The sequence below is a fragment of the Colletotrichum chrysophilum genome, assembly GCF_026319265.1.
Source record: "Colletotrichum chrysophilum strain AFK26 chromosome Unknown scaffold_132, whole genome shotgun sequence".
Taxonomy (NCBI): domain Eukaryota; kingdom Fungi; phylum Ascomycota; class Sordariomycetes; order Glomerellales; family Glomerellaceae; genus Colletotrichum; species Colletotrichum chrysophilum.
In genome coordinates, this window is record NW_026517419.1 from 67,080 (window position 1) to 94,849 (window position 27,770).

General features: G+C 53.3%; 8 protein-coding genes across 8 annotated transcripts; 4 read left to right on the top strand and 4 right to left on the bottom strand.

The window, feature by feature from the left end:
- Positions 1 to 411: 411 nt before the first annotated feature.
- COL26b_011179 (uncharacterized protein) lies at positions 412 to 887 on the bottom strand (the record flags this gene model as incomplete). Its single annotated transcript, XM_053183853.1, has 2 exons — positions 412 to 762; positions 822 to 887. 2 exons carry the CDS (start codon positions 885 to 887, stop codon positions 412 to 414), a joined length of 417 nt encoding a protein of 138 aa, XP_053032203.1.
- A 1,344-nt stretch (positions 888 to 2,231) lies between these two features.
- COL26b_011180 (uncharacterized protein) lies at positions 2,232 to 2,742 on the bottom strand (the record flags this gene model as incomplete). Its single annotated transcript, XM_053183854.1, has 2 exons — positions 2,232 to 2,690; positions 2,719 to 2,742. 2 exons carry the CDS (start codon positions 2,740 to 2,742, stop codon positions 2,232 to 2,234), a joined length of 483 nt encoding a protein of 160 aa, XP_053032204.1.
- Positions 2,743 to 5,273: 2,531 nt separating this feature from the next.
- Positions 5,274 to 7,032, bottom strand: COL26b_011181 (uncharacterized protein; the record flags this gene model as incomplete). Its single annotated transcript, XM_053183855.1, has 3 exons — positions 5,274 to 5,285; positions 5,499 to 6,450; positions 6,584 to 7,032. The coding sequence occupies 3 exons, from the start codon at positions 7,030 to 7,032 to the stop codon at positions 5,274 to 5,276; spliced, it is 1,413 nt and encodes a 470-aa protein (XP_053032205.1).
- Positions 7,033 to 13,721: 6,689 nt separating this feature from the next.
- On the top strand, positions 13,722 to 15,662 carry COL26b_011182 (uncharacterized protein; the record flags this gene model as incomplete). The annotated part of the gene is made up of 6 exons (XM_053183856.1): positions 13,722 to 14,010; positions 14,112 to 14,308; positions 14,372 to 14,718; positions 14,803 to 14,928; positions 14,991 to 15,474; positions 15,531 to 15,662. 6 exons carry the CDS (start codon positions 13,722 to 13,724, stop codon positions 15,660 to 15,662), a joined length of 1,575 nt encoding a protein of 524 aa, XP_053032206.1.
- A 2,230-nt stretch (positions 15,663 to 17,892) lies between these two features.
- On the top strand, positions 17,893 to 19,387 carry COL26b_011183 (uncharacterized protein; the record flags this gene model as incomplete). Its single annotated transcript, XM_053183857.1, has 6 exons — positions 17,893 to 18,066; positions 18,236 to 18,608; positions 18,660 to 18,777; positions 18,840 to 18,904; positions 18,957 to 18,987; positions 19,042 to 19,387. The coding sequence occupies 6 exons, from the start codon at positions 17,893 to 17,895 to the stop codon at positions 19,385 to 19,387; spliced, it is 1,107 nt and encodes a 368-aa protein (XP_053032207.1).
- Positions 19,388 to 22,392: 3,005 nt separating this feature from the next.
- On the top strand, positions 22,393 to 23,241 carry COL26b_011184 (uncharacterized protein; the record flags this gene model as incomplete). The annotated part of the gene is made up of 3 exons (XM_053183858.1): positions 22,393 to 22,505; positions 22,729 to 23,005; positions 23,059 to 23,241. The coding sequence occupies 3 exons, from the start codon at positions 22,393 to 22,395 to the stop codon at positions 23,239 to 23,241; spliced, it is 573 nt and encodes a 190-aa protein (XP_053032208.1).
- A 420-nt stretch (positions 23,242 to 23,661) lies between these two features.
- On the top strand, positions 23,662 to 25,390 carry COL26b_011185 (uncharacterized protein; the record flags this gene model as incomplete). The annotated part of the gene is made up of 3 exons (XM_053183859.1): positions 23,662 to 24,668; positions 24,719 to 25,265; positions 25,382 to 25,390. 3 exons carry the CDS (start codon positions 23,662 to 23,664, stop codon positions 25,388 to 25,390), a joined length of 1,563 nt encoding a protein of 520 aa, XP_053032209.1.
- A 57-nt stretch (positions 25,391 to 25,447) lies between these two features.
- On the bottom strand, positions 25,448 to 27,566 carry COL26b_011186 (uncharacterized protein; the record flags this gene model as incomplete). Its single annotated transcript, XM_053183860.1, has 5 exons — positions 25,448 to 26,262; positions 26,318 to 26,773; positions 26,830 to 26,956; positions 27,022 to 27,308; positions 27,365 to 27,566. The coding sequence occupies 5 exons, from the start codon at positions 27,564 to 27,566 to the stop codon at positions 25,448 to 25,450; spliced, it is 1,887 nt and encodes a 628-aa protein (XP_053032210.1).
- Positions 27,567 to 27,770: the final 204 nt, after the last annotated feature.

A 27,770-nucleotide genomic window follows, 5' to 3' on the forward strand; every position in this document is an offset into this window, starting at 1 on the left:
GAATCAGATCAGGTCCGGGAAAGTTCTCATCACGGTGAATTCTCATGGAATCGCAAGGGTTCTTGTTCAGTGACATCCTTTCTGGACGGTCCAGCACCGTAACAGTGGGTCAGTGCATACTAACCCTCGTGAAGCATCACAGTGAATTTACTATATATCCCGTTTCTACTTCATCACTCACTACAAGCCGAATTAGTGGGCGAAAATCGACTTCAGCGCCCAGGCATAGTCTCAATAAGTAGGAGTAGCTGCAACCAGCTTTACAAAATTGGAACTGGAGAGGCAGAAGTCATTAGATTTGCTGCTATGAAACTCCCACCAATCTTCAACAGCAGTGACCAGACAATGCCTAACTACCTAAGCTAATTCTCCCGCCCCCTGTCGGCGAGAAACTCTGAGATGAAGGTCATCTCATTCCATCAGCTCTTTCTTCTGAAGGGCACCCTCCATCGGCTTCATCCACTCGATCCTCCTCGTCGTAAAGATCTCAGCCGACGGCTTTTTCATGTTCACAGCATCGGAATCGTCCAAGACGCCGGCCTTGACATAGCAAAGCCCCTGAGTCTTTGGACCGTCTCGCCATAGCGTCGTGCCGCAGGAGCCACAGAAGTGATTGGTGACCGGGTTGCCACTGAGTGCGGGAGCGGTGAACTCCTTGAGACTTGCCCCATCAGTGACCGACAACTGACTGCCTGGAACAACCCAGTTGATGGCAAAGGCACTGCCAGAGGTCTTGCGACAGTCGAGACAGTGACACATAGCCTAAGTAGTCTGTATGAGTTTTGCGAATTCTGCGATTAGGTCGGAAGTTATCCACTTACAGCGGCCAACGGATCGCCCTTGATGGTGACCTTGGCAGCCCGACAGAGACAACTTCCAGATGTCATGGTCGGTGCAGTTTGGATTCGGGAAGAGAACACAGAAAAAGGATATTGGCCAGATGGTGAAACTGGGAGAGATGAGAGTGATCGACCTAATACTACGTTCCAGGTGAATGGGCTTGATTTTATAATTCTTCCACGTCGCCTGTAGGTTGGAAATGTTGCTGCAAAGCAGCAAACACAGAACCTCAAGACTAAACCATTTCGGGCGGTGTGAGCGATAGCGAACTACGATTGGTCGCAATCGAAACCTCCTCATCCCAGTGTCTCGAGTCAAACGACCGGTCTTAGCTCGTGCACGCCGTCGTGCTGCTAACGGCAAAACTTTCACTCTTGTACTCACAATTTTCGCAGACCGACATGTCCGAACTTCAAGAAACTTTTTCATGTAACTGCTTCAATTTCACCGCCACCAAGCACCTTTGAGACGATAGTTTCCGCGAGGCCAAATCCGCAGGCAGCGCCGAGCCTCCGGAGCCTCCACGCGACCCAGGTCTTGCTGTGCTCGTCAACCAGATTAGACTGAAGCATGGCCGTCATCGGCCAGAGGAGTGAAAAGACCAGCATGCCCACGCCTGGGCCATCCTGGGTCGACCCCCCATCACAGCCGAGCGCCTTGCCTAGTTCATTCACTAGAGAAGGTGCAGCAGCTGGCATGCTTAGCAGCTGCTGGTGGTTGAGATGCACGCTCATGTCGTCGAATGAGTCACTGGTTGCTTTTGAGATTACTTCAAAGATGTGTAGCCGGACTGTCAGATAGAGGCATCTTGCGACAGCGGCGTGGGTGGCGCTCGAGATGCTAATGAGTGCATTGAACACGGCGGCGGACCATCGAACTTGGGGTCGAAGGTTATGTTGTTGGCAGCATCTTGAAGGTCTTGAGCCACCAAAACGCCTGATCTGACAAAATCTGTGAGAGAATCAGAGGCTTGCCCTAATGTTGCGGACATGAAACGGATCTTAATGTCCACGGCTCGTCGAACCAAGGGATCCAGCAAAGAACCCCGGCCAAGAGAGTTGATGAACACTTCAAGTTCGAACCAGAGGGGAGGGATCATGTAAGATGTCGTGAAGAGGTCTGCCAGCTGATATTCCAGTCAGCAGAGTGATCGGTTATTTGAGTGGAATGGGACAATGGGACAATACCCTGAGATGCTGGAATATCACAAGTAGAGTGCGATCCAGCGCGTTACTCAGCCGGTGCTGCGCTCGATAGCGAAATAAAGCCAGCGCCCCACGAGCGTGGGGATGACACCCCGGCTCAGAAGTCGGGTTAAGGTCTGGAGCAAACTCTGCCGCGATCACCTGCAGAGTCTTGTGAATATTGTGAGCAAGTGACATTCTGCAGCCTCATACCTGAAAGAAACCCATGACAAACAGCGAAACGAGCACCGAGTCATCTCTTACCAGAACCTCATCCTGGATTGCCCTATTCACTTCGCGTATCGCCTTTCCATATGTCAACCGCGCGCGATCCATTAGCCCGACTTCGGAGCGCTGGCGGGCCACGCTGGCCAGCGCTGCGGCGTGAATGGCGTTGGCAAGACACGGAGCAGGCTGCAATGCATAGCAGTCTTTCAAAGATGTGAGGTAAGCAATTCCAGACCTCGAGGTGTAGTCAGTGAAGAATTTGTAGACACTCGGCGTCTCAGGGCCGACAAATGGCGTCCAGGCCGGCGGCAGTGAAGTGATGTTTCTCCCTTGTAGCTGACCTCCACCAGCCTGAGCTCGACGCCTCTGAGCCCTCTCGACTCTCTTTCGCACCTTCTCCTTGGCGTTTGTGTCCTGCTGGCGAAGGACTAGGGTCCACTGGTCTGGGTAGCCGGGGCAGACATACTTGAGGCGTCGGCACCGTGAACATGCCGGTTTCTCCTCGTCGCACTGGTCGGGGGACTGTAAGCAGCGAGCGACAAGAGGAAACTTGAGCAAGCCGAATATTCCTACCTTGACTCTACCCTCCTTACAATTGAGGCATCTCCTGGATACTCGTCCTCTATATGCCATGTTCGCACTTGTTATGAACAAAACAAGCAGTTGAAGCTACCGTCGCGGGGAGGCCTATCGCAAAGAATGTCATAGTAGGATTACTAATCCTCTCCAAATTATGACCAGCGAACTTGACACAGACACTCGGACACGCACCTACAGGGTACAAAGCTAGGTAGTAAAGAATCTCATTCTTCATTGGCTTTGTCAAAAACCAATACCGAGCAGTAGTGACATCGTAGGCGCCAATTTATTCGAGCTACAATATACTTGTTTCCTTCCGCAATCCCTCTCGCTTAGTTGAAAGAACTTCAACCAGGGGCACCTGCTTCACTCAAGCGTCTTGGCCTTTATCGGCCAAAAATCTATACCCTTTGACTGGACCATTGATCTTGATATATCTCAGCGCCCTCCTAATCTCTCTTTTATCTTCCTCGTGTGCGCGACGATTCCTATCCAAGATAGCCTCGTACTCGGGGTCCCATTTGCATCCGTTCCACAGCAGCAAACACGCCAAATGTAGGCCGTCAGGTGATCTCAACGCGTCTTGAATGGCTGTGACACCCGAGTTAGTTTTGGCATTGACGTCTGCGCCAGAAGCGAGGAGGAGAAAAAATGTTCTCTCCATTTGATCAACATCAACCTCATGTAAGTCAATATCTTCCCACAATAATTCTTGATTTATCGCCATATAGTGCAACGGAGTGAGTCCATTGTTATCCCGGACATTCGCGTCAACGTGCAAACCACGAATCAGGTATTCTGCTATTTCGAAGAGACCATAAGCACATGCCTGATGTAAGGCATGTAAATTTCCGTACTGCCTTGTGATGAGGTCGCATCCAGCTTGGCAAAGGCGTGCTACCGTGTCGATATCCCATGTATGGGAACCTTTCATGACAGCCTTTACATCATGCGTAATAGCATCTTCCTTGATACCTTTAAGACCTTCCATGAAGGCCCATTTCGTGCATCCTTCATAGCTGTTAGCATAAACAAAACACCACGGTTTGAGCGCAGATATTTCCTTACCGGAACAGTCACAGTTGTACTGAGTTGCCTTGGGCGCGAAAAAGAGCGCATTCGCTCCGAACAGAGGTACTGGACTATGTGTCTGCTTGTCGGCGACAAATTCCCATTTTGTGACCCCAAACATACCATACTGGTCATATGGACGGTAAGGTTCACCAATCTCTCTTGTACACCATGCGTGGGCCCTTTTATTAGTATCGGCTTGGTGATTCAAAAGTGCGTCGACGATTTCGGGATGATCTTTGAAGCATGCAAGATGCAAGCCGGTAAGGGAGGGTAAGATGCATTCCCTCGAAATCTTCAGTGGCGGGAGTTTCTGGGATACTCCGCGTACCCGAGCCCAGTGGAAGAAGAGAGTGTGATCATCCATGTTCGGGTCGGCCTTTCCGTACTCCAGGGACCTAAGAACTCCACTAAGTACGCCCTTCCTTGCAGATATCATCAACGCAGAGGAGTAGTTGTACTTTGTATCAGATCGATCCAATATGGGGGTCACCATCAAATAGAGCGTCTTGCAAGTCGCTCCGAAGCGTGCTAGATCTCTCCATCTGTCGAACGCGCCCCAATTCAACTCCACTTGATCCGATGACTGCCACCAAAATTCACCTTTGCCGAAGAATTTGATGTGGTCATATATAGTATGGCCTTTCCCCACATCCTGATTCATATCAAGGGTCTCGGCCTCAAGAATAGCGTCGGTGACTAGGAGAAAGACGTCTGCCGGAAGGGAAAGAATGTTAGGAGTTGGTTTCTCGACGCCGTCATCTTGATCTAACAGTCGTGGAATACTGGTATCGTGATCTCTGGTTGCGGGGTGATACAATATGAAGAGTTTTGCTAGCCAGGCAGTGTCTGTTGACTACCCTGGCAGTGATCCCTAACTTACTTCTGTGAGGACGACAGTAGCAAAGAAAATAGTAACGATGATAGACGACGATAGTATAGGTGATACGAGATCACGGCGATGGTGATAATGGTGATGATCAAAGCAAAGATAGGAATCGTAGGAAGCATAGGAGGTCTCGGCAGGACATATGGATCATATGGAGCTTGCGTGAAAAGGAATCTTCCCTAAGGAAACAACGACCTTTCTAGTGGGCCTAATCATACATCCTTTTCGGTCACGGTGTGCTATGCACAAGTACTGCAGCTTGCCTCTAAGTTTTCAAAACAACCGAATTTGTAAAGCCATTTTAGTTCTGGCTAGGCGGGTGGACCGACAGGGTAGGATCAAGCCGCCTACATTAACATACACCATAGCGCAGGCGATTCAAGTCAATACCTCTATCACACTTAGCTATCATGCTCCTCTGTTTCTCAGGGTATGCTGCTGATTCCCATCGCGTTGCCGACCTGATGTCTCCAGAGTTATGTTCACCTCTTGACCTGGCTGGTCCGATGGGCCAGAATTTCCCCTGTCGACACCGAGAACGACCGCATTTCTCTCGTCACTCAGATGGTATTCCGACACGAATAGGTTCAGCACAGTAGCTAACCCCGCAAAGGCGACATACTGTTCAACAATGTTAGCAACGAAGGACTTGTCGATGATTGAAGCACTCCACGTCTAGACAGATGCACTTCGCACCAATCACTTACCATAATCCACACAGTCCTTAGTGCTCCAAAATAGGCCTGTCTCACAGGTACTTGCTGGCCTGCAGAAAGTAGTCCGATTTCTTCAACGTGAGCCGACGCGTTATCCCCGTCGAATCGACTTGCTAAGTCGTGACCAATTTGGTCAACTAAGGCTGAGTTCCCTGCCTTCATCTGATTCTGGAAGATGACACCACCAACAACCACAGAGATGGCCGTCGCGATGGAGCGCAGGAAGCTCATTGTTGCCAGCACGGCAGCTGTGTCGCGTACCGTGGTTGCAGCCTGAGCCGCCAGGACAGGAGCTTCAATGTTGAGCCCGACGCCAATGCCGGTGAGGATCTGGAATACGAAGAGCTTTGCTAGGTTACGTTCGAACTCGAGGTTGATCAGGAGCCCAGTGCCTAGTGTCAGGAGAACCTGCGCTGCGTACATCAGCACCCGGTAACGACCAGTCTTCTGGATGAACACGCCTGCACAAGCCGCAGATAACGAGCAGGAGACAATTAGCGGCAGCAAATACAGGCCGGACGTTAACGCGTCGACGCCCAATACCGCTTGTGAATACAAAGGCAGATAGTAAGTGATCCCGATGAAGACGAAAGCGTTGAAGGCGAAGACGAAGTATGCAGCCGCTTTCGACCAGCTTGACAGCAGCCGCAAGGGAAGCACGGGATTGGCGGCGAGCTTCCACTCATTCATGAGAAAGATGCCAATGGCGACAAGGCCGAAAACGATGAGACAGATGACCGTAGCGGAAGACCAGGGGTGCGTGACGTCGCCAAAGTCCAGAGCGAGAAGGACCATCAGTGACCCGCCCATGCAAAACAAACTGCCTGTCCAATCGATTGCCTTGAGGCCGGCCGCGACGGAAGTGTTGGGGGATGGAAGGTCGAGAAAGAAGAAGAGAACGACGAAGACCACTCCGCCGATCGGTACTTGATTGTCAATCAGTCTTCATGCTCCAATTGACATATGCAGATTTACTCACAATTAATCCAGAAACACCATCGCCAACTAGCAAAAGGACAGTCAGCGAACGAAATCTTGCTTGCAGCGCCTGCTTGAGTGACAGGGGCGGGACCTACTCCAGTCTTGTCGCAAAGACACCGCCCAGTACGGGACCGACCGCACTACCAATGGCCCAAATGATAGAGGTGATGGCCAAGTACAAGCCGCGGTCGCGAAGCGAAAACATGTCGCAGATAATGGTGTTGACCATGACGCCCATACCGGAGGCGCCGACTCCTTGAACGGCGCGCCCGGCGATGAGGGCGTCCATATGTGGCGCGAGCGCACATAGCAGACTTCCGACCAGGAAAATCGTCAGAGCCAGGAGGATGATTGGCTTCCGCCCCCAGAGGTCTGCGACGGAACCCCAGATGGGCGTCACGGCGGTGAAGCCGAGGATGAAGGCCGAGCCTACCCAGATGTACCCAGCGACCGAATCGAGAGATGCCACGATGTTTGGAATAGCCGTGGTCACAATAGTCATATCCAGCGCTGAGAGGGCGACTGATAGGCAGAGCGACGCCATAGTCAGAGCAATGGTCGTCCCTGAGAGTCTTGGCATGTCGGCATTGGGGTCGTCGTGCCGTGGCAGATCAGGATGCGCATCAGTGAAATGGTTGGAGGTTTGGGTCGTCGTTGTTTCATGAGGAGAGGCCTTTGGCGGGGACTTCGGCGCGGTTGAAGGGACAGGAGGTTGTATCACGTCTCCATCTTGTTGCAAACGCGAAGAAATCCCGATTCTGTCACCGGTTCCCTCAGGATAGATTGCAGCGAGTCCTAACGACATAATGATCTCAATTGCGATGTGAAGTGAGAAACTTGAAGAGGATGGAGCGAAAAGTTCGACGGTTTATCAGCAAACGCCGGATCAAACGGGGATGTAAAGGGACCTTCGTCAAATAGTGGTGTGACGCTGTCAGACGAAGTCGGTCTCGGATAATTGGCTTGGCCGACGACAATTCGAAGGCAGCAAGAAATAACGCGATCGTAATTGGCGCTTGGGACTGTCCAAGGCTCTGAAGGATGCTTGGCAGCATTGTGCTTACGCACATTCCAGGGGCACCATTCCGAAAGACTATTGATGGCGGTGGTCAGTGACTTAGCTTATGACTATGTCACAAATGTACTAGGTATTGTTGACTATGTCCTGAAGACCCAGTATGTACCCAGCAGCCAGGTCGAGTAGAGCTCCTGTAGTGTTGCAAAACATACGGGTGATATCGACATTACTGTTTGGAAGAACGGACTTGACAAGGGACAGGTAGAAAACCGAATGAGGTGCAAGCAAAGCATAGTAGGCTTTGGTGAAAAAACCTCGTCCGCGGCGAATACGACGTCATGAAGATCGAGAAACCAGTATTTCTTGGTTTCTGGACCGGCTGCTCACGTTCCTAGCCATGCTGCATTTTATCGCGAATGGCCTTTCCCAGCGATTAATTTAGATGTGCAAAGTCTAGCTGAGCGGTCGGAGATTAAACCTTGGCTCGGCATTGCCATGTGGAAAACACAATTACATTAATTCCACACGATCTTAAACTGTAACAAATTTTCTCAGGTATTTGAAATCAAACAGCCTATTTCTCTCGTGATAAAGCGATTACTTCTCCTGTGGTTGTAAGATACCTACTTTATGTCATCAATATTATGGTTGTTGTCGTCGTTGCCATTGCTTCAATCGTCGTCGCTTCTAATATCGTCGCTATCGTTATTGTTGTTATCGTCGTCGTCGTCGTCGTCGTCCTCCTTCTTCCCTTGTCACTTTCCTTCTCGTAGTTTGCCGCCTCTGGGCACACTTTGTGACTGCCGCATGACCCTGAAGGGTAGATATTTGAGGGCCAGGAAATCCTAGGACAGAGAAACCTTTATAGACACCTATGGGGTAAATAAAGCAGGTGAGAGTCGCTAGTGGGCAGCTCTTTTTTCACACCGCCACAACCAATTACTCCCTTCAACATCACGATGACGAGTATTCAGCATCTGCCCGGCGAGATTATCTGCTTGATTGCAGAGTTTGTTTTCTTTCCCGACACCGGCAGTCGGTACGACGATGGGATCACTGTGAGAAGTGAGTATCGCGTTGACAGTACATTTGACCACTGGCAAGATATTGTCAACATGTCACAGACTTGCAGGAACCTCCACAAGCATGTTCAACCTCTCCTTTACAAGTGGGACAATCTTTACAATCACTCCTCAGCCTTACTGCTGTCGACCAAGAGGGGCAACTTGGCCGGCGTTCTGAGATCGCTGCAGTATGGCGCCAACATTGAGACACCAGACCATACTCAACGCCAGAACGTTGAACAGCCGTTGAGAAGGGAGTACAAATATGGCGTTTCATCCTCGTCTGTGGCGCTGCATTGGGCCGCGTTTGGTGGTAACATTGAGACTGTGGACGCCCTGCTCAGTCACGGCGCCAATGCCAACGCCCGCTGCACGCTGAGCACCAGAACAACTGACGGTGCAAAGGTAGATTTTGGGCACAGTCAGTTCGAACTCTTTTCATACTGTATATCGGACATGTATTGGCTTTCTGGAACATATGCACGTCGACGCCTTGCGAGATCACTTGGCGTGAACGCTCTCTTCTTCGCCTTGAAGTCTTCTCTGCCTGGCAAGGACCCTGCGGCCTCTTCGGCGAACAGACTTGTTCTCTGCAGAAACTTGATAGAATCTGGATCATCTCTGGTGGTCCGCACGTATGACGGGCTCCACGCCCTCCATGTAGCAGCTGTCTGTGGACTGGAAGACATCACAGACTATCTACTTACAGAGGGGCATTGCGATCCCAACGTAACGGATGACGAAGGGGACACCGCATTGCATTATATAGGCCAAAAGTGGTCGCAATCCGTGCCTGAGGCTGTCATCCAACGACTGCAAAAAAATGGGGCAGACATGAACGCCCTAAATAGGGAAGACATGACTCCCTTAGACCTGGCTGTTCGCCACGACTTTTCTGGCACTTCTGTGCGTCTACTCAGGCACGGGGCACAATGGCGTCAAAAGACGATCGACTACTACTACAGCGACGACGCCGAACGTTATTTTCGGCACGACGTCGAAGCTCATGGGTTGGCACCACCCAATGTGGAGGGCTACGAATTTGACGTACCCGAATCATAGTGGTTAGCATACTGTTTAGACGACGACAACGAAAACAATAGAGATTGTATTTAACCGGGCTTCTGACCATACACAACATATCTAAGATCCATCAGGCATATGATACACTCAAATCTGAATTGCAAAACTCACATTGGCCACCATCCATGTATCGACTTGTCCCTCATATCTTTCCTCGCCTCCGCCAGGAACACTTCGAGCTGTGCTGGCGACCAGCCGAGTGCTCTCGTAAATAATGCTAGGCTCAATCCCGAAAGGCCGTTTCCAAGGTTCTCATATGTCCACATACCTGACCCGATGTTAGTCTTTCTTCCCTTCTAACTTTTTTCTTCGCGCGAGCCAGATCTCTTTTCTTTTTAGAAGCCTGATACCTAGCTCTTTATACTTTGGGTCTTTCGGCCACGGGTTCGACGGCCATTTGTAGATCTCTTGCTTAATGTTCTTGAATCCGGCTGCGGCAAGCTGTTCTCTGTAAAACTTGCAACTATCGAGCGGCCTCTTCCAAACCGCCGCTGCCTCGAGCATGTGCGTCGCCCATTTCTGAGCGGCGCATGCGGGTGTTACGGTGCCGTCGTCACTTTTCAGATCGAGTAGGATATCTGACAGCTCCAACCAACCACCCGGCTCAAGAGACCTGGGGCGCGTCAGCCACACGAGGAACCCGCCATTCGCGGGAGAACGCACTCGAAGCTTTGTCGTATAAACCTTGGCCAGTCGGCGATCGAGCCTGTTAGCATTCTGCCGTAAATGAAGTCGAATTTGTAAGAGTACGTCCATTCGTCTTCCAGGTCATCGACGTAGAATGTAACATTCGGTGGAACACTGTTGTTTTGGCGTCATACATGCATTAGCTCCTGCGACGCTAGCAGATTGGCTATGCAGTCATCAATACTGACAATACTGGCTGGATCGGACTCAAGTCTACGCCGGTAATCTATCTCCCGTAAGCCACATGCAAATCACCCCAACCCCCCTTGCGTGGGAAGCTGAACACAGCATGAACTCACAAGAGTCTCTGGATGCTCATCGGCTGCAGTCAAACCCAGCGCAAGCCACAAAAAGTCAGCACTCAACATCCGGGAAATAAAAAAGCCAAGCCCCCCAGCCAGAGAACGAAGGAAGTTGGAAGCGAATTGAAGGAAGCGAAGTGAAGTGGGCCCAGGGCGAAAGACAGAGAGAGCGTGGCTGAGTGCCCATTTTTCGTACCAAGGTCCATGGCCCATATCCCCGTCCCCGTTCCTGCATCTAGTACCCGGCGGAGCGGCTTGTCCCGGCCGGCCGGACACGTAAACAACTGGTTATCAAACGTGAGGGTGTACAAGTGGTGTTGGAGGTCTGTTTTTCCCTCACACACGTATGAAAGCGTCAGCGCTAACTCCAAAATGTCTAACAATCTCGCGATCGGCTTTTTCCCGCCAAGGGGTCTGGCTGACCTAGTCTGTCGTTTTCAACCTGACTCGGGCGTCAACGGGCAATTATTCTTCTCTCGGGTTCCGTGGCCTCGGCTCCCTTCGCTTGGAACAGAATTGTGGCTACTTACCGCGTCGTTGGGTAAGACATATCCTGGAAATTGGGAAGGGGGGCCCCGTCAGTTTTGGCACAATTTTCGGCAGATGGGATATGAAGGGTTATGATAGATGAATACGAATAACTCACTGCCTTCTCGGAATGAGTGATAGGTCCTCCCGTTCTCTTCGCGATATCGCATGATGCTGCTGGTCATTGACATTGAAGACCCAAGCACAGACTCCAAAACAAGAAAACCGAATGTCAGTATCCGAATGTCCGAGTAGACACGTAATTCGATTGAGAGAGGGGTCGGGCGGGCGGCAAAGTCCTCACCTCCCCCATGGCGGAATCTGCATCGCCGCCGTCATTTTCATCATCACCAACCTGCCCCCAAAAGTGATCAGCCCAGAAGTTGACCAAAAAAAGCCACGCATAGGGTGGTGGGGAAGCCCAACAGCGACATCTTCCATACTCACATCCGCCTCCAAAGGCGCCGTGGCGGCCGCCGCTGGTGCTGCCGGATGCACACCCGCACCCGCGCCCGCATCCGACCCCGCCGCCCCCGAACTCGCCATCACTCAACTCTCGGCAGAAGAAAACAGGAAAACGACAGAAAAACTGGAAGAACGAGATGATTGCCCGATGACCTGATGATCCAACGGCGAGTTGATTAGTCGTACGTGGGAGTCGAAGAGAGAAACAAAAAGAGGTGCATGCGCGGGAATAAGAAAACGGGGGACGATGACAAGAAACGATCGCAGAGACACTATCGCCTAATCGTCGTTGCTTTTTGGGGACTTTTTTGGAACTTTTTTGGAGGGCGGATTTGGTCTTGGACCTCGGCGAAGGGGTGGTGGTGCCCACGCGGATGCTCAGGCATAACCAAGACACACGGCTTCAGCCCAATAAAGCGCCCGGGCATTCGGGCAACTGCAGCGTGTGAGTGTGTGAGTGTGTCTGTTTCCGCGGGGAGACCAACGGACCCCAATGACTGAACGGGGTAAAGAAGAAGCAAGAATCAGGAAAAAGTGTGTCTGCTCTCAAACGTCCTGTCGCCCGTCGATCAGAGTTCAAACCGCCCCTGGGGGCCGTTGGTGGCCGCAGCGCCCTCCATCATTGTCCATCATACATCACCGATTGTGCATCCAACACCAGAAGAGAGAGATGGCCCGAGTTTTTCCCTCCGTCGGGTCCTCCCCGAACACCCAGAAAAACAGGCCGTGTCCTTCTTCCATGGCCGCCCCCCTCCCCGCTCCGCCGCGCCGCGGTCCGGCAGGTGTCAACTTGCATCATCACACACTAAGCCGGGGAGCTACAAGGCAAGCAGCCGTCAAAAAGGCAGTGTGCCCCCCACAAAGCGGTTGTGTGAGTGGCGTAATTGAGCATCCATGGGGTCCATGACAGGAGTCAACCGGTGTGCTGGCGCTGTCCGCCCGCCCCCGACGACCCCCGAAGACATGGCTTCGTAAGGTTTGTAGAGTGCGGTAATCTGCAGAGACCCGTTGAGTAAGAGGACTTCGGTTTGCTGTTTATGGACCTTTGGACGTTTTGCGAACCGGGCGTCCATATGCGAAATAAGCAAGGCGGCAGTGGGAACCATTGGCCCATATCCACCTCGCCGATGTGCCGTTGCGGGTAGCCGCATGGACCCAGGATGGCCCCCCTTTGCGACCCAGTCGTCGCCCCCTACCTGATCTTCCTCCTGTCTAAGGTCTTGTGCGTCTGTCTCTGTGTGGACGGTGTGGTTTGTGTGTGTGTCCACGACGACGATATGAGGCCCATCACAGACATTGCACACAGATGAACGCATGTCACTGGAAGGGGCGAGAGAGGGTCTGGACTCCAACGTATCAGGTTGGCTGCAGCTGGCTGTGAAGAAAAAACAAACAAACCACACACCATCATGATCCATACACCACCAGACACACACATACACCACCACCTCCACTCAACACACGCACGCGGCAGCACATCACCGCCGCCAAAAGGCTGGGCACGCAAAGCAAGCTTACCTGCATCCATCGTGGCGGCCAGATAGCGCGGAAGATGAAGTGACATTGTGCTCTGACGTTGAGGTGTGATGGGGGCAGCGCAGCAGCGGCTGGCCACAGAGTCCATGTCCAGAAAAAATTCACGATGGCAACCCGGAATCTTGCACCAAGTCACCCGCCGTGAAGCACGGACAGCTGAACCCCTATCAATCCCTCCCTTCCCCCCCGTCCTCATGGATCTTTTAAAATGATCTGCCCGTATTGCTGGTTTCGACGAACTGGAGCCCTGGTGTTTTGGTGTCTCATATGCCGAATTTAACCTTCTTATCCTTTCCAAGGTTTCTTCATATACCGACCGTCTCGTCCCAGACTATTGTTTCCTCCCTCGTCGATTTTTGTTGCCTACCACCCCCCGTTTCCCAGGTCTTCCCAGTAGCGCGGGAACACGGACGCGACCATCCAAACGAAACGCTCAGTCTTTTTTGTTATCTTATTTTTTTCCTGTGTTGATCATTCCCTCCTTTCCGTCTTTTTTGTCCCTTTTTTTTTTTTTTTTTTTTTTTTTCCCCTCTTCCCCTTCTCTTACACAATGCACAACATGAATCAAACTGTCGAGTTCGTGCACGCTGCCATGAGTAGTGTCGATGCTAGTCGTCCGAACGAACAGGAGCCGCTGCTGCGCCACAGCCTGGCCAGCTATGCGACCGTCGCATTCTCGATCTTGGTCTTGTACGCCGTGACGTCTGTCGTCCGCCAGTATGCGCGTCTGCGGCACGTACAGGGCCCGCCCGGCGCGGGGTTCTCAAAGTGGTGGCTCGTCCGGACCGTGTACGGCGGCCGCCAGCATCTCGACTTTTACGATGCGTTCCTCAAGTACGGTATGTGTAACGTTGCTCAAACGATCCAGCAGACGTCCTGTGTTGTGTGTAACAGAAGCAAAGAGAGAGGTGTGTTTGCTGACTTGCCTGTCTTTTGATAGGATCGCTTGTGCGGGTTGGGCCGAATGATCTCATGACCAGCGACCCGGAGCTGTGGAAGCGCATGTTGGGCGTGCGCACGACTTACAAGCGGTCGAGATGGTACGACGCCATGAGGCTTGACCCCGGCAAGGACAACGTCTTGTCTGTGAGGGACAATGAGTTGCACTCCAAGCTGAGGGCGCAGATGGCTGCCGGTGTAAGTGATGTCGCATCCGCGGAATGTGGTTGGAGAGACCTGTTGGGCTAATTCCCGGTTCAGTACTCCGGAAAGGAAGTCGACAACTTCGAGTCCAAGATCAACGAGAACATCCTGCGCTTCATGGACCTCATCGACAAGTACGTGTCGGAGAACACGCCCTTCGACTTTGGCCTCAAGGCCCAGTACTTCACCCTCGACGTCATCTCCGACCTGGCCTTTGGCGAACCCTTCGGAGATTTGGCGAGCGACTCGGATGTGCACGAGTACATCCACACCATGGAGCATAACATGCCCAACGTGGTGTTGACCGCCGTCCTGCCTTGGTTGTTGTCGCTTATGTCGTCGCCGCTCTTCAGGAGCATGTTGCCCTCTGAGAAGGACGCTATTGGTGTTGGCAAGACTATTGGGTGAGTTCCCAAGAACCTGTTTAGTGCATCAGCACGTGGCCATAATATGGTTACGATGAAGTGATAGCGGCTGACCATGGACAGAATTGCCAAAAAGGTTGTCGCCGAGCGATTCGGACCAGAAAAGAAGACGCAGAGAGACATGCTCGGCTCCTTCATCGCCCACGGTCTCAGCCAAGAAGAAGCTTCCTCAGAGATCCTCATGCAGATGTAAGCCCATGCCCGCCGCCCAACGCCAGATTATATGAAATACTCACAATCGTCTCGTTCAGTCTCGCCGGCTCCGACACAACAGCGACCGCCATCCGCGGCACCTTCCTGCACCTCATCACCAGCCCCAGCGTCGTCGCCACCCTGCGCGCCGAGATCGAAGCCACCAAGCCCTCGCTGCCCATCATCACCGAATCCGAGGCCCGCGAGATGCCCTACCTGGCCGCCGTCATCAAGGAAGGCCTGCGCATCTTCCCGCCCGTCGTCGGCCAGATGTCCAAGGAGGTGCCCAAGGGCGGCGACACGTGGAAGGGCGTGTACCTGCCGGAGGGCACGCGGATCGGGTACGGCGCGTGGGGCATGTTTCACCGGACCGATGTGTGGGGCCCCGATGCCCTCGAGTTCCGGCCCGAGCGCTGGCTGGAGGCGGACCCGGACCGGTTGAAGCAGATGGAGGGCACCCTGGAGCTGGTGTTTGGGTACGGCAAGTGGAAGTGCCTGGGCCGCGACGTGGCTTTGATGGAGTTGAGGAAGATCTTTGTCGAGGTAAGCCCCCCCGATAAGCTAAAGGAAGGCGGGTTGACTAACTTTTGGACTTGCAGCTTCTGAGGAGATACGACTGGAAGCTGGTCGACCCGACCAACCCGTGGAACTCCCGCAACTACGGCATCTTCGTCCAGAACGAGTTCTGGCTTAGAGGGTACAAGCGCGATTTTCAGACGGAAGAGCAGTAGCGCTGGCCAGCCAGCTGGAGAACGGACGGAGGCTTTGTGTGTAAATTGTATCCGGTTTTGGGGAAGCAGGTGTTTTGGTAGACGGACTGGGCAGGTACCGCGGTACGGGGACTGACGATGATTATGACTGTAGCTATCAGCGGTTAATTTGTTAATGAGCAAGCGTAGAATTTTGACTGAAAAGTTGCTCGCGCGCGAGTCACGAGTCACGACTGTGGGTTGTTCGTGAGACCATCATGCATGTTGTGCGTTTCGTCAACAACGGCCCCCATTTCCGGAGTCGTCGGCAAGGGAATGGTTGTGAGTGCAAAGTGAGCCATCTTTCCTGGGACGATTCATGGAAGGAAATGGTCACCTGGCTGTTGGACTATTAAGAATGTTAAACATTACGACACCGGGAAGTGGGCTTGGCTTCGGTAAGTATGGAGCATCTCAGGAAGGCGTCGTCGGCTCGCTCCCTTTGACGAGAAAGTCGTGATTTCAAGTCATGTGAGTCGTTATCGCTGATGTTTTGCCGTCAGGCTGAACCCGCGGGTTCGGAAGCGAGCGGCGTCGTGCAGAATCAAGAAACACAAACCTGCCTTAGTCTCCTCCACATCGCCCAGATGATGTCTCTACACCCTCGCACATTAGAGGGGCCCGAATGTCCGCCCGCATCGTACCTTTCGCGTCCCAGAATCTGACGAGGCTGCCTTGGCAACAGCCACCGAGTTGCATCTCCCCCACACCCACCGTTCTGGCAACACCACCCCGTCATGTCTCGGGATTTCCAGAGACCAGGAAAACTTGACGCAAGCGAGGAAGAGAGAGAGGAAAGGCAACCAAGCTCTTGCTTGCATTGCGGCGTGGAATTGGCGACCCAAGATTTGCAAGGATGACTGGTCCGGGGAAAAGCTGACGAGTGACGAAGGGATGGATGGACCTGGATCCCAGGGGGTAAGCAGACCTCGTCCACGTTGCGAGTGGATTTATTTTCTGGCTCACGATGGAGTCCAATTCTTTTTCCGCGTGCTCGCGCGCTCAGACATGATCGTTTTGCGCATTGACCGCAGCTTCAACATCTCATCTGACCGACATCGGCTGCCTCGGCTCCTCCTTGACGATGTCTTGGTCTGATTCGGGTAGGAGAAAGCGCCCATCATCTAGAGCCTTGATCGCGAATCTGGTATGAAGCCTTGATCTTGCGTGCATATCAAGTCTGAAGTCGCCTGCCCCCAGCCGCGCTAGACGACTCAGGACCTGGCCAGTTCGCGCCTACCGGCTGCAAATAGGTGCCGGCTGATTTTTGCTTACACGCAGGCTGCAGGAACATCGCCCAACAACGGACAAGATCCGCGGGCGCACGACAGAAATGCGATACAGCAAGGCGTTGCCAAGTTTTCAGCCGGTGGGCAGGTCCCAAGCAGGCCGAGGTGACAGCGGCAGGCACTTCAGACGAACTCAACCCCATCAAAAACGCCACGTGTGTGGGGAAGAGAGAGACCTGATAACCAAGCATCATACATTCCATTCCGCAGCGGAAAGCGAAGGCGAGGGGGAGATGAACAATTGGTCTGGATCTGGACTAAAACGCCCCATTCTCAGGCGAATCGGGTGAGGCATTGGTAATCCCAAACACTGGTTCGTCGCCCTATTCGTAGGATGCTAGAGGGGGGAAGAAGATAGAGCCAGGCGGGCGGCGCGGACAAGGCGCAGTGCGGTGCGTGGCTTGCGATGCTTGAATCATAAACGTGGTTGCCGCGCCCCTGCAACAACGCCAATTCAGGGCAACACAGGCGGGTTATCGTGAGATTCCCAGGCTCGCGCTGGAGGCTGGTGCTACCCTAAAGGCCCTTTGGAGACACTGGGAGAGGGGTGTAGCGCGAGCGACCCCTGCCGGCGATGCGACTCTAAACCACAAAATCATCGTGGATCAATCTATTTGACTTTTGTTAAATTCCCTATTCGGGGCATGGTCTGACTAGCTGATGGAGAGACAAGTGGGTTTCCCGCGATGCACGGTTCGCAACTGACACATGTCGGACGGCGGACCGTCCCTGAAGTATGTTCACTCCTTGTTTGTGTGAGCGTCTGTATTGTGTGTGTATTGCGAGGAACCCAATACCGTGCTTCAAACCCAGTGTGTATTTTGTCTGGGCAACTCCTCCTTTTCTTGTTCCTGCTGGAACTCCCCTTTTTCCTCAATTTACTTTTCTACTGTGCGTTTGCGGCACGGTCATCTCAGTTCGAAATGTCGACGAACGTCTCGTTGGCTCGGGACGCCGAGAACAGAGGGCCTGCGGCCCTCGCGGTCGTCATATGCGTCTCGGTTGTCAGCACGCTGTTCGCGGCCGCGAGAATATTCACGAGGGGAAGGATCATGGGGAAAGTCCGTTTGGACGACTACCTGATTCTTGCGTCGGTGGTAAGTTCACGTTCCCAGGATGATGTCGTCAGCTCGACGGCTTGGATTATCCGCCAAGGCTTAGATTGCACTTGGAAAACTTAATGTTGCTTGTCACTGCTGGTCCTCACTCAAGGATCGTCGGTCGATGCACGTAATGATTGGCGTGGCTGACAAACGATAATCACAGGTTTGTGGTTGGATGAACGTCGCAACCCTCGCTGCAGCGGTATCGTACGGCTACGGACACCACGTCGACACCCTCACGCCCGAACAAAAGTCGGGCGCCATTCTGTGGAGTGTCGCCGGCTACCCACCCGGTCTTCTCTCATTCGGCCTGCCGAAGCCCGCCGTCGTCGTCTTGCTCACCCGCATCCTCAACCCCAGCAAATGGCACAAGAGGTTCCTGTGGTTCTTGGGCATCTTTTGTGTGACCAACCTGATTGGCTTCATCACCATCATCTTCGCGCAATGTCAGCCGGCACGGTTTCAGTGGGACTCCTCCGTGGGCGGAACATGCTGGGACAAGTCGGTGTTGGTGGCCTTCGCTACTTACTCTGGAGGTGGGTTGTGGTCATCACCGGTTGGAACAATAGTCGTACTAACTTGAGTAGCCTTCTGCGCTTTCGCGGATGTATACCTCTCCATCTATCCGGCGGTCGTTCTTTCTAAGCTACAGATGGATGTTAGGAAGAAGGTGGCGCTTAGCATTGCCCTTGGCTTTGGATCACTGTAAGTCGCATCAACCGTGGTCACTCCAGAACCCGTAGCCGCTGGTGCTAAAACTCACACAGTTCATCGATCGTTGTCATCTACAAATGCACAAGGTTACCGCTGCTTGCTAGCTCCGATCCTACTTGTAAGTCTTTCTCTGTCTATCAGTTTTGTAATGTAACTAACACTTCCTCAAGACGATACCGTTGAACTCGTAATTTGGACAATGTAAGTTCAAGATCCCTACCCCCACTCATTCTATCACTAACAACCCCTTTACAGCCTTGAAGGCAGCGTCATCATCATCGCAGCCTGCGTCCCCGTCCTCCAACCCCTCGCCGAGCTCGCCTTTGGCAAGCGCATCTTCTCTTCCGGCAGCCGTCGCTACACGCACCAAAACTCGGGACCCGGAACCGTCGGCAGACTGAGATCGAGCATGAGGGCCTTCAGCCGTCAGACGACCGACAAGACGCAGAGCGAGAGCGGATCAAAGAGCTTCAAGAGCGTGGTGCAGACGACCATTGTCACCAAGGGGAGCCAGGAGAGCATACTGGAGAAGTACGACTCGGACGGGAAGATTGTGAGGACCGATGCCTTCACTGTCACTGTAGAGTCAAGTAAGGATTAGTATGCAGGTGTTTGATATGGCTCAGAGAATGTGAACACCTACGCGTCTGCGTGAGCATCTTTAGGAATAGCATTATCTTATTATCGTCTTGTTTTCGATTTGAAAATTTTACAAACGCAACGGTTTCTCACTCTGATGTAAGCAAGGGGTTTGGGTTCAAAGGAAAAGACCTGCCACAACCTTTTGCTCATGGTATGAGCATTCTAACTTGGGTTGAGATGCTTTCGAAATTTTTAGTGACTTCGGATTGGAGCATGAAAAGATACTTCGACTTTCCACTTTCAGTCAAGTCATTTGATGCCGACTTGCATTGTCGCTTAGTGGCACAGCATTGCCCGACGTTGGCGGTGGATGGATGGCTACAGTATTTTGCAGCACTGGTCCAGGCTCAAAGCATGCAGGTTTACGTAGTTCTTGTACACACATCCCTTTCAAATATCAAGCACCCGCGTTCGAAAGCCAGTCAATTTTGGTCTAACACAGAGCCTGTCGCGAGCACGTCAAGGTAGACGAAAATGAACTTCCATATTGTGGTTTCTCATGCATCATTGCTTCATAATAGGTCGTATGCCTGCTTCCATCTCGCATACGCTAGGGGAAATCCAAGCCAGATTTGGGATTGAGCAAGACAATGGAAAGTTTCTGACCACCCACTTACGCATTCGCCGATTAATTGAGAGCAAAAAGTAGAATAACGTAGCATTGATGTTTCAATTGAGCCGATAGCCCCCAAACACTCCCTTTCAATCAGCTGACACTCCAGGTCTCTGTAGCCCAAAGTCCGCATCTGGGAGCAAACGTCGGATTCAAATATAAATATTTGGGTCGAGCTCCTGTTTTTCCCCGTCGTACACGCCTAGCATGCTTGCATTGCCTCAATTCTCGTGCTGCAAAATCTTCGAGCAAAGGTTGGTTGAAGTTGAACCTCGATCTCAGTCAGCCTCCGATCCATCGCTTTCACGATGAAGCCTGCCGCCATCTTCCAGCTTATTACCATTGGTTCATCAGTGGCTTTCGTCAGCTGTGCACCGTTGGGAAATGAGGTATCCAGGTGCCCAGAGTGCTATTGGAAGGGTGTGCCGGAAACAGGCGACTCAACTCCTGTTACCGTATGAAGAATATGTAAGGAAGATTCTTCAAAGCGTATTACCCTACTATCATGTATGCCAACGGCTTACATGTTGCTCAGGCTAGTGAAAGCGACGCTGCTTCGACTAGCTCGGGGGGATCACAACACTCTAGAGATGCCCCTGGGCCATAGAAACTCCGATGATTCAGCTCTAGGAAATAGGCCGAGACATTGCCCTAGTGCCTGCAATGGCTATGCGATTATTATTTAGTCACAAATATACGATGACACGTATGGCTTGTCCAATTCAACTCACAAAATATCTCAAATGATACGCAAAGCTTTTCTCTGTCGCAATGATGCATGTCGTAGAAGGTCCAGGCATATTATTCCACCGCTACACGGCATGGACCGATATTAGCGATGGATGAGACGCTAGAGAATGACTTCGCACTTATTTTAACTCACAGCCTTGGGGTTTTCGTGTTTGGCCTGTACACATTCTCCTTCCATTCGCAAAGCTGAACAAATCTGGATGCCTAGTCCAGTCAGCTTTGGGGTTGAGCAAGGTTGCGCAAGCCTCTCTGACCACCAACTCACCCATACTTCAACCAATCATGAACAACGGCTGGGAAAACATCGCCTTCATGTCTCAATTGTTCACAGCCCCGGGGTAGGTTTGAAGACTAACAACTTTGTCTCCTTGGCCCACAGTCTTCATTGAACAACATGCTGGAGCGCTGTAGTAGATTAGACTATAAAAGCCTGAACAAGGTCCCTGATTTATGTTGCTCTCTCTATCAATCGCACGCTTTTTGATAGACTTACATTGCGCCGAAACTCGATCTTATCCAGCTCCAGTCTTATCAATCCAACAATGAAGCCAACCGCTGTCATCCAGCTCATTGTCGCTGCTTCAGCCGTAACGCACGTCAGCTGTGTCCCATGGAAACAGACCTCGTTCCCTCGTGACGAACGGTCTGCACTTGCCGGGACTGAGGGGGGCGAACCTGACCTAGCCCCTCGCTGGAGATGGCGCAGAGATTTTGATGAGTTATGGGGACGATGGCTTAACTTCACACTGGCGGCCGTGACTCCTGTCACCGAGCAAAGTCAATGTGAGTGAGACAATATTCCGTGTGCAAATCCTAGAATCACGCCGACTATGCTAACGGGCTTACCTGCAGCTGCCCCACGCGACAAAAGTGGCGCGGCTTCGGGCATTCCAGTAGGGACTCAACCACCCGAAATATCCCAAGCCATGCAAACTGCCACAACAGATCGTCGCTTCCTAGCCATGCGAACTGCCACAATAGATTAGCGGTCTAGCGTTGCCCCAAAGGTTGCAGGAGCACCGGTGCCGGGTCGGGGTTTACTGGCGCTTGCAGATGTTAAAGGAGTAAAGAAAGAACTCGGAGAAGAAGTACACCAACAAATGTGACTGGCTACGTCGCTCATTAACGATTCAACCCATTGATTTTCAAATTGGGAAGGCTTTATTCTCAGGAAGAATTACCCATGTACGTTGGCATGCACGACTGTTGACATACCATTTACCATACGCCTTCATTCGTTTAAATCATGCACCAGACAATAGCAAATATACGATGCGTCAAAATTGGCAGTGCCAATTTTTTTCCTCGACTGCAAGGTGCAAATGACACTGATTTCAAGTGAACATTTCGATCTATCCTCCCAAAGCATCCTGCGTAAGCTCTACAAGCGGGCATTCATGAGGACACGGCCCCACATCGGTACCGGGGTTTCCGAAGTCTCCTGTGGTGGGGACCCCGGGGTCCGGTCGGGTGACCGAGTGGGTTATTCCCGAGACCGCCACCAGTTCGCCACCCGTCAAGTCTTGCAGTGATAATCCATTGTCCATTCATGCTGAGTCAGGCGCGCTTTACCTCCTCTCTCAGTAAACCGGTCGTATGGGATGACGCTTGGCGGGGTACATGCCGAGTCAATGTGGGGTCCGGCTGTTGACTCGCAGTTCTGGGCTGCGGATGCGCTGGGCATCACTTACCGCATCGTGAACTGGACTGTCATGTGTGTGTTTTTGTATATATAAATCGATGCCGCGGTTTCTGGAAATAAAATAACTCGATCAACTCATCAAGAACTCCACAGCCTTTGAAGACACTGAATTTTAATCAGAACGATTTTGAATCACTGACCTTAGCGCAGCCTACACGCAACTATGTCAACTACGTACGAGACAACTCAACCTTCGCTTACAGCTTGACTTCGTGAAATCTAATCATTCAACCAGACCCGAAACCCAGTTCTTGGAACTTTCCAAAACCGAAGGTTCCGTTAAAGAGGCCGATGTCGCCGCCGTGTTTGATCAACTCAAGCCTGTCTCCCCAAACCACCTGATCGGCCAGTGGGAAGGAGGAAGTTTTGATACTGGCCACCCGACGCATCAACAGCTTCGCACCTTCAAGTGGGCGGGAAAAGACTTTCGCTCCGTGGACGACGTTGACCCCATCATGGTGTATGGTGATGAGGGCAAGCGTACCTGGTTGTCAGACTACGGCCATGCTCGGGTGAGTAAACACGCAAGTGATCGTATCTTGATATTTGGTTAACATCGCGCTAGATTCGAGAAGTAAAGTACCGCGGCGTCGTTACGGCTGCCATGGTGTATGACAAGTTCCCAATCATCGACGCTTTCCGTTATGTGGATGAGAATACTGTCATCGGGGCGATGGATACCAAAGATCTGAAGGATGCTGGGACGTATTACTTTTATCTCAAGAGGAGACCAGATAGCAAGGCCTAACATCTCTGAGTTTCAAACTAGCCGTCGCTGTACTTACCTAGTAATGATACATTCACTTCGCTCTTCTCAACGATCCGCCCTTTGGATGTCCTAGTGTGAATAGTGTAAAAACTTCAGGCCATGTTCATTGCCACAACTCAAGTAGACAAGCCACAAAAAGACCCGTCCTGTCGAGGCCCCCCCGGACTTCGTATCCCTCCGTGTCCCCGCTTCAATGCACATGCACAGACGGCTCAGCCCGCCCCCGCGTCCGCCAGCATTTTCCCCGCATTTCGGCGCGAACCCACCCTCCAACCACGTATGACGTTCGATCCATCTACCCGAGAACTCTTTTGCATAACAAACCTATGTCCTCTCCACCCCGATTCCTCCCCATTATCCAACTACCAGCAAAGCCCTACAGCAAATTCTCCGAGAACCATGGCCAGCACCCCGGGAACCGCCCCGACCCCCGACGTCCGCCACCACGGCCCCGGCTCTTCGGCCACGGTCTCCTCCTCACGGCTCAAGAAGAGGGAGGCCGACCGCAAGGCGCAGCGCATCGCGCGCGAAAAGACGAAGAACCGTATCGCGCACCTCGAGGGCCTGGTCGCGGAGCTGAGCCGCAAGGAGGACAACGCGACGACGGTGGCGCTGATGACGCAGCTGGCGAGGGTCACGGAGCAGAGAAACAGGCTGATGAGCTGCATGGAGGGGGCGTCGGCTTCGTTTGTAAGGCATCTGGTGGAGGTGAAGGAGAGTGAAGACGGGAAGTGGGATGGGGTAGGTGGTGATGGTGTGAGCTTGTTGGAGCCGTCGAGCATGGAGTACTTGAGCACGCCTGCTGCGATTCCCATCCCGACGACGCCCCAGGATCATATCGACGAAAGGCAAACTCATAATATCGAGAAAGATGTGAACAGCCTCGTGGACGCCTCCGCACTCGACGTCAGCAACTTCTGGATCGACGAGTCCTTTCCAATGGAGCTGCCAACAGCACCCTCAATACCCAAAGTCCCATCACCAGCTCCTCCACCAGCCGCCCCCTCTACGATCAAATTCTCAGTCAAGTCAGAATGCAGCTGTACCTCAACCTCCCGCACGCGCCGCCTCTCTGACGGCTCCCTTGTCTCCCACAACTGCTGGAAAGCCGGCAACGAGATCCTCAAGGAGCCTTTTCCCCTGACCAAGGCGATGCTTGAGCTGGAGTACCAGGTCAGCGAGGACATCCCCGTCCACGCGGTCCTCCACGGCTGGGACAGCCTGTCCCAGACGGGGCGGATGACGCCGCTGTGGAACAAGGTGCGGCAGCTCGACGAGCTCTGCTTCGCAGGGTGCGGGCCGCCAGAGCGGCTGGCCGTGCTGTTCATGATTCACCTCCTGATGCGGGCTTACACGGATCCGACGCCGGCGAAGAGCGAGGTCGTGCCGCGATGGTATCTCAAGTCGTAAGTCTCTCCCGAGCTTTGTTCCTCTGCTCTCACTGACTGCTAGCAAGACAACTCCAACAACTATCCCCCGAGCACGACCCCTCGGCGGACTACTTCACCTGGCCCGCGCTGCGCTACCGCTTCGCCACGACGCCGCACCCGTACTGCCACAACAACACCTTCTGGCACATGTTCCGCGAGCACCTGCGCATCGCGTGGCCGTTCGACTTCCGCGACTGCTACGTGCGCAACGTGCACCGCGGCACGTACGCCCTCTCACCGCTGTTCAAAGACCGCCTGCGCGATCTACGCGCGTGGACGATGGAGCCGGATTTCTTTGCGCAGTACCCCGAGCTCAGGCAGGATGTGCCGCAGTACCCTGGGCAGCCGTCGCCAGGGCCGCTGCATGTATCGCCGCCTGGAGGGGTTGGGGCGTTGATGCAAGGTGATGTGCCGGCTGGGGAGAAGGGCGAAGAGGGTGGGAAAGGTGGAGGGGCACGGGATGACGAGGATGAGGGGGAGATGTTCATGGGTGATCTTGGGATCGAGACGAATCCTGAGTTTCTGTTCTTTCAGGATGCGTTTCTGAATGGGAGCACGGCGAAGGAGTACGGGGTACAGCTGAGCAGGCATAAAGACATTTCGTGTATATCACTTTAGTATGTACACACCAGATACCAGATACACATTGATGTTTATGTTCTTCACCTGGTGAGACTTGAACTATGTAGTGTACCTAGAAAGCACAAGAGCGTGACGAACCACACGACTCTCACCTCAATACCGCCATCACCTCTTCACAAAGACCCCAAACCATACTCCTCCTTAATCACATCCGCAACCTTCTCTGCGCTTGCATAAGTCGTCGCCGTAGGCCCGGCCGTCAACAACATCGGCCAGTAACTAATATCCACAACCCTCAACCCCCCCACCCCATACACCCTCATCTTCGGATCCACAACGCCCCCGCGTTCCCTCGGCATCATCGCCGCCGTACAGCACTCATGCGCATTAGACGGGGTCATATTAGCCCTCAACAACGCTTTCAACTCCTCCCGGTCCGTGACGCCCCCAAACGGCGCACCCGCCGCCGGACCGAGCACCTGCATCGCCGGCGCAGTCATCACCTCCCTCGACTTCTCAAACAGCGCAATCGCAAGGTCGAAATCCACCGGGTCCGCGCCCGTGCGGAAGTCAATCACCGGCTGCGCGAGCGGGTCCGCGGTGCGGATCCGCACGGTGCCGCGGCTGAGGGGCTTGAGGAAGTAGAGCGTCAGACTGGGGCCGGTGCCCCAGTGGATCATGCCGATGGGGACTTCCTGGCCCGCGAGCTGGGTGAGGATGAGCTCGCGCTGGAGTTTGTAGCCTTCCTGTATGGAGGGGGGCGTTTCTGGGGCGAGATGGGCGAGGGGGTCGGTCGCGGCGGCGGTGGCGAGGAGGGAAAGGTAGTCGGAGGTGGCGTTGGAGAGGGGCGGGAGGACGAGGTTCGTGCCGAGGGTGCGGATGATGGTGTAGGCGCCTTGTTTGGCGGTGTCGTAGAGGGCGCGCTGTTCTGCGTCGTAGGTTGCGTTGGTGTCGAGGGATCCTGAGTTGGGGAAGATTTGGTTCGTGACTCGGGAGTTGTTAGGCAAGCTGTCTATTGGCATCGTGCGAGATTCATCACTTACAGGTGTAAGGAACCTTCAGGTCTGCTTGATCTTGGAAGTTCTCACCGACGCCAGGCAAGTCCTCCACGACCTCAATTCCCAATCCCTCCAAGAACTCCTTGTTCCCGATGCCAGAGAGCTGAAGCAGCTGCGGCGTATGAGCCCCTCCAGCAGCAAGCAGCACCTCCTTGGTTGCATACACGCTGACCTTCTCGCCGCCAGCCGTGGGCAAGTACTCAACCCCGATGGCCCGCTTCCCTTCGAAGAGCACGCGGGCAACAGTGTGCTCGGCAAGGATATGATAGTTCGGACGAGCGTCCTTGACGCGGGTGTAGTGATTGCGCCGGGCATGACTACGGGTGCGCGTCGTTGCGTCAGCTAGAGTGGGAAAGTTGAAGAGGCCCACGGCGTGGTCGCCGGCGAGAGGATCCGGGGACGGCGTGAAGCCACTTTCGAGAGCGGCTTGCCAGAAGTTCGCTGATTTGGATTAGACTCTGGCTCCATGACGTATTGAGAGGTTGGGATGAAGTTACCGGCGCCGGGAAAGAAGTAATTCGGGTACGAAGCTTGAACGGGACCGCTATGTCCGTGGGCTGCATCGATCCACGAGATGTTCGCGGCATCGGCGAAGTCTTGCGGAGGCGCCGTGAAGTTTTCACTCTGTGATGAGGTCAGCTCAGATTCCTCAACAAGGCCGAGACGAATGGTCGAGGTCGAGGATTGACCTTCTTGAAGTATGGAAAAATGCCATCCCACCCCCACCCCTCAGCGCCCAATTTCTCCCAGGCCGCGTACTCGGCCTTGCCGGCGCGGACGAACACCATACCATTGACGACCGACCCGCCGCCGACGACTCTCCCAGCAGGAACAAGGAACGAGCGGTTGTTGAGCTCCGTCTGCGGTGCGCTGATAAGGTCTGGCCACAGGTACGGTACGGGGTTGAAGGCGCCGGGGATGAGGACGCTGTCTTCGTCTTTGTCAAATGGGCCTGTCTCGATGACGAGGACATTGACTTTGACCATGTCAGCGATTGATACCGCGTCAATGGGGTAAGAGGGGATGGCCCACCGTTGGGGTCCTCGGTCAAGCGGTCTGCGACGGTGAGGCCGGAGACGCCGCCGCCGGCGATGAGAAAGTCGTATTCTGTATTGGCGGCGACTTCTCGCGAGGCGACTGTTGCGTGGTGGGGGACGCGAAGACCGGATACATGAGATGAGGATGCTAAGAGGACCGCGAGGGCGCCGATGACTGGGTTTCGGGAGGTCGCCATCATGGTCGTCTTGTTTTGTTTACCAAGACGTCAAGTTCCTTTCGGACCCGAGGTCTGGAAACTTAACGTCCATCTTCGTTGATTTTATACCCAAGCCCCGAGCAACAGTTTCACAAAACATTCCAGACTCCTGTTTGCAATCAGCACCGAAGAAGCCTTGCCTCTGTGTAGACATGCATATGCCAGTCAGCAGAGGCACATAGG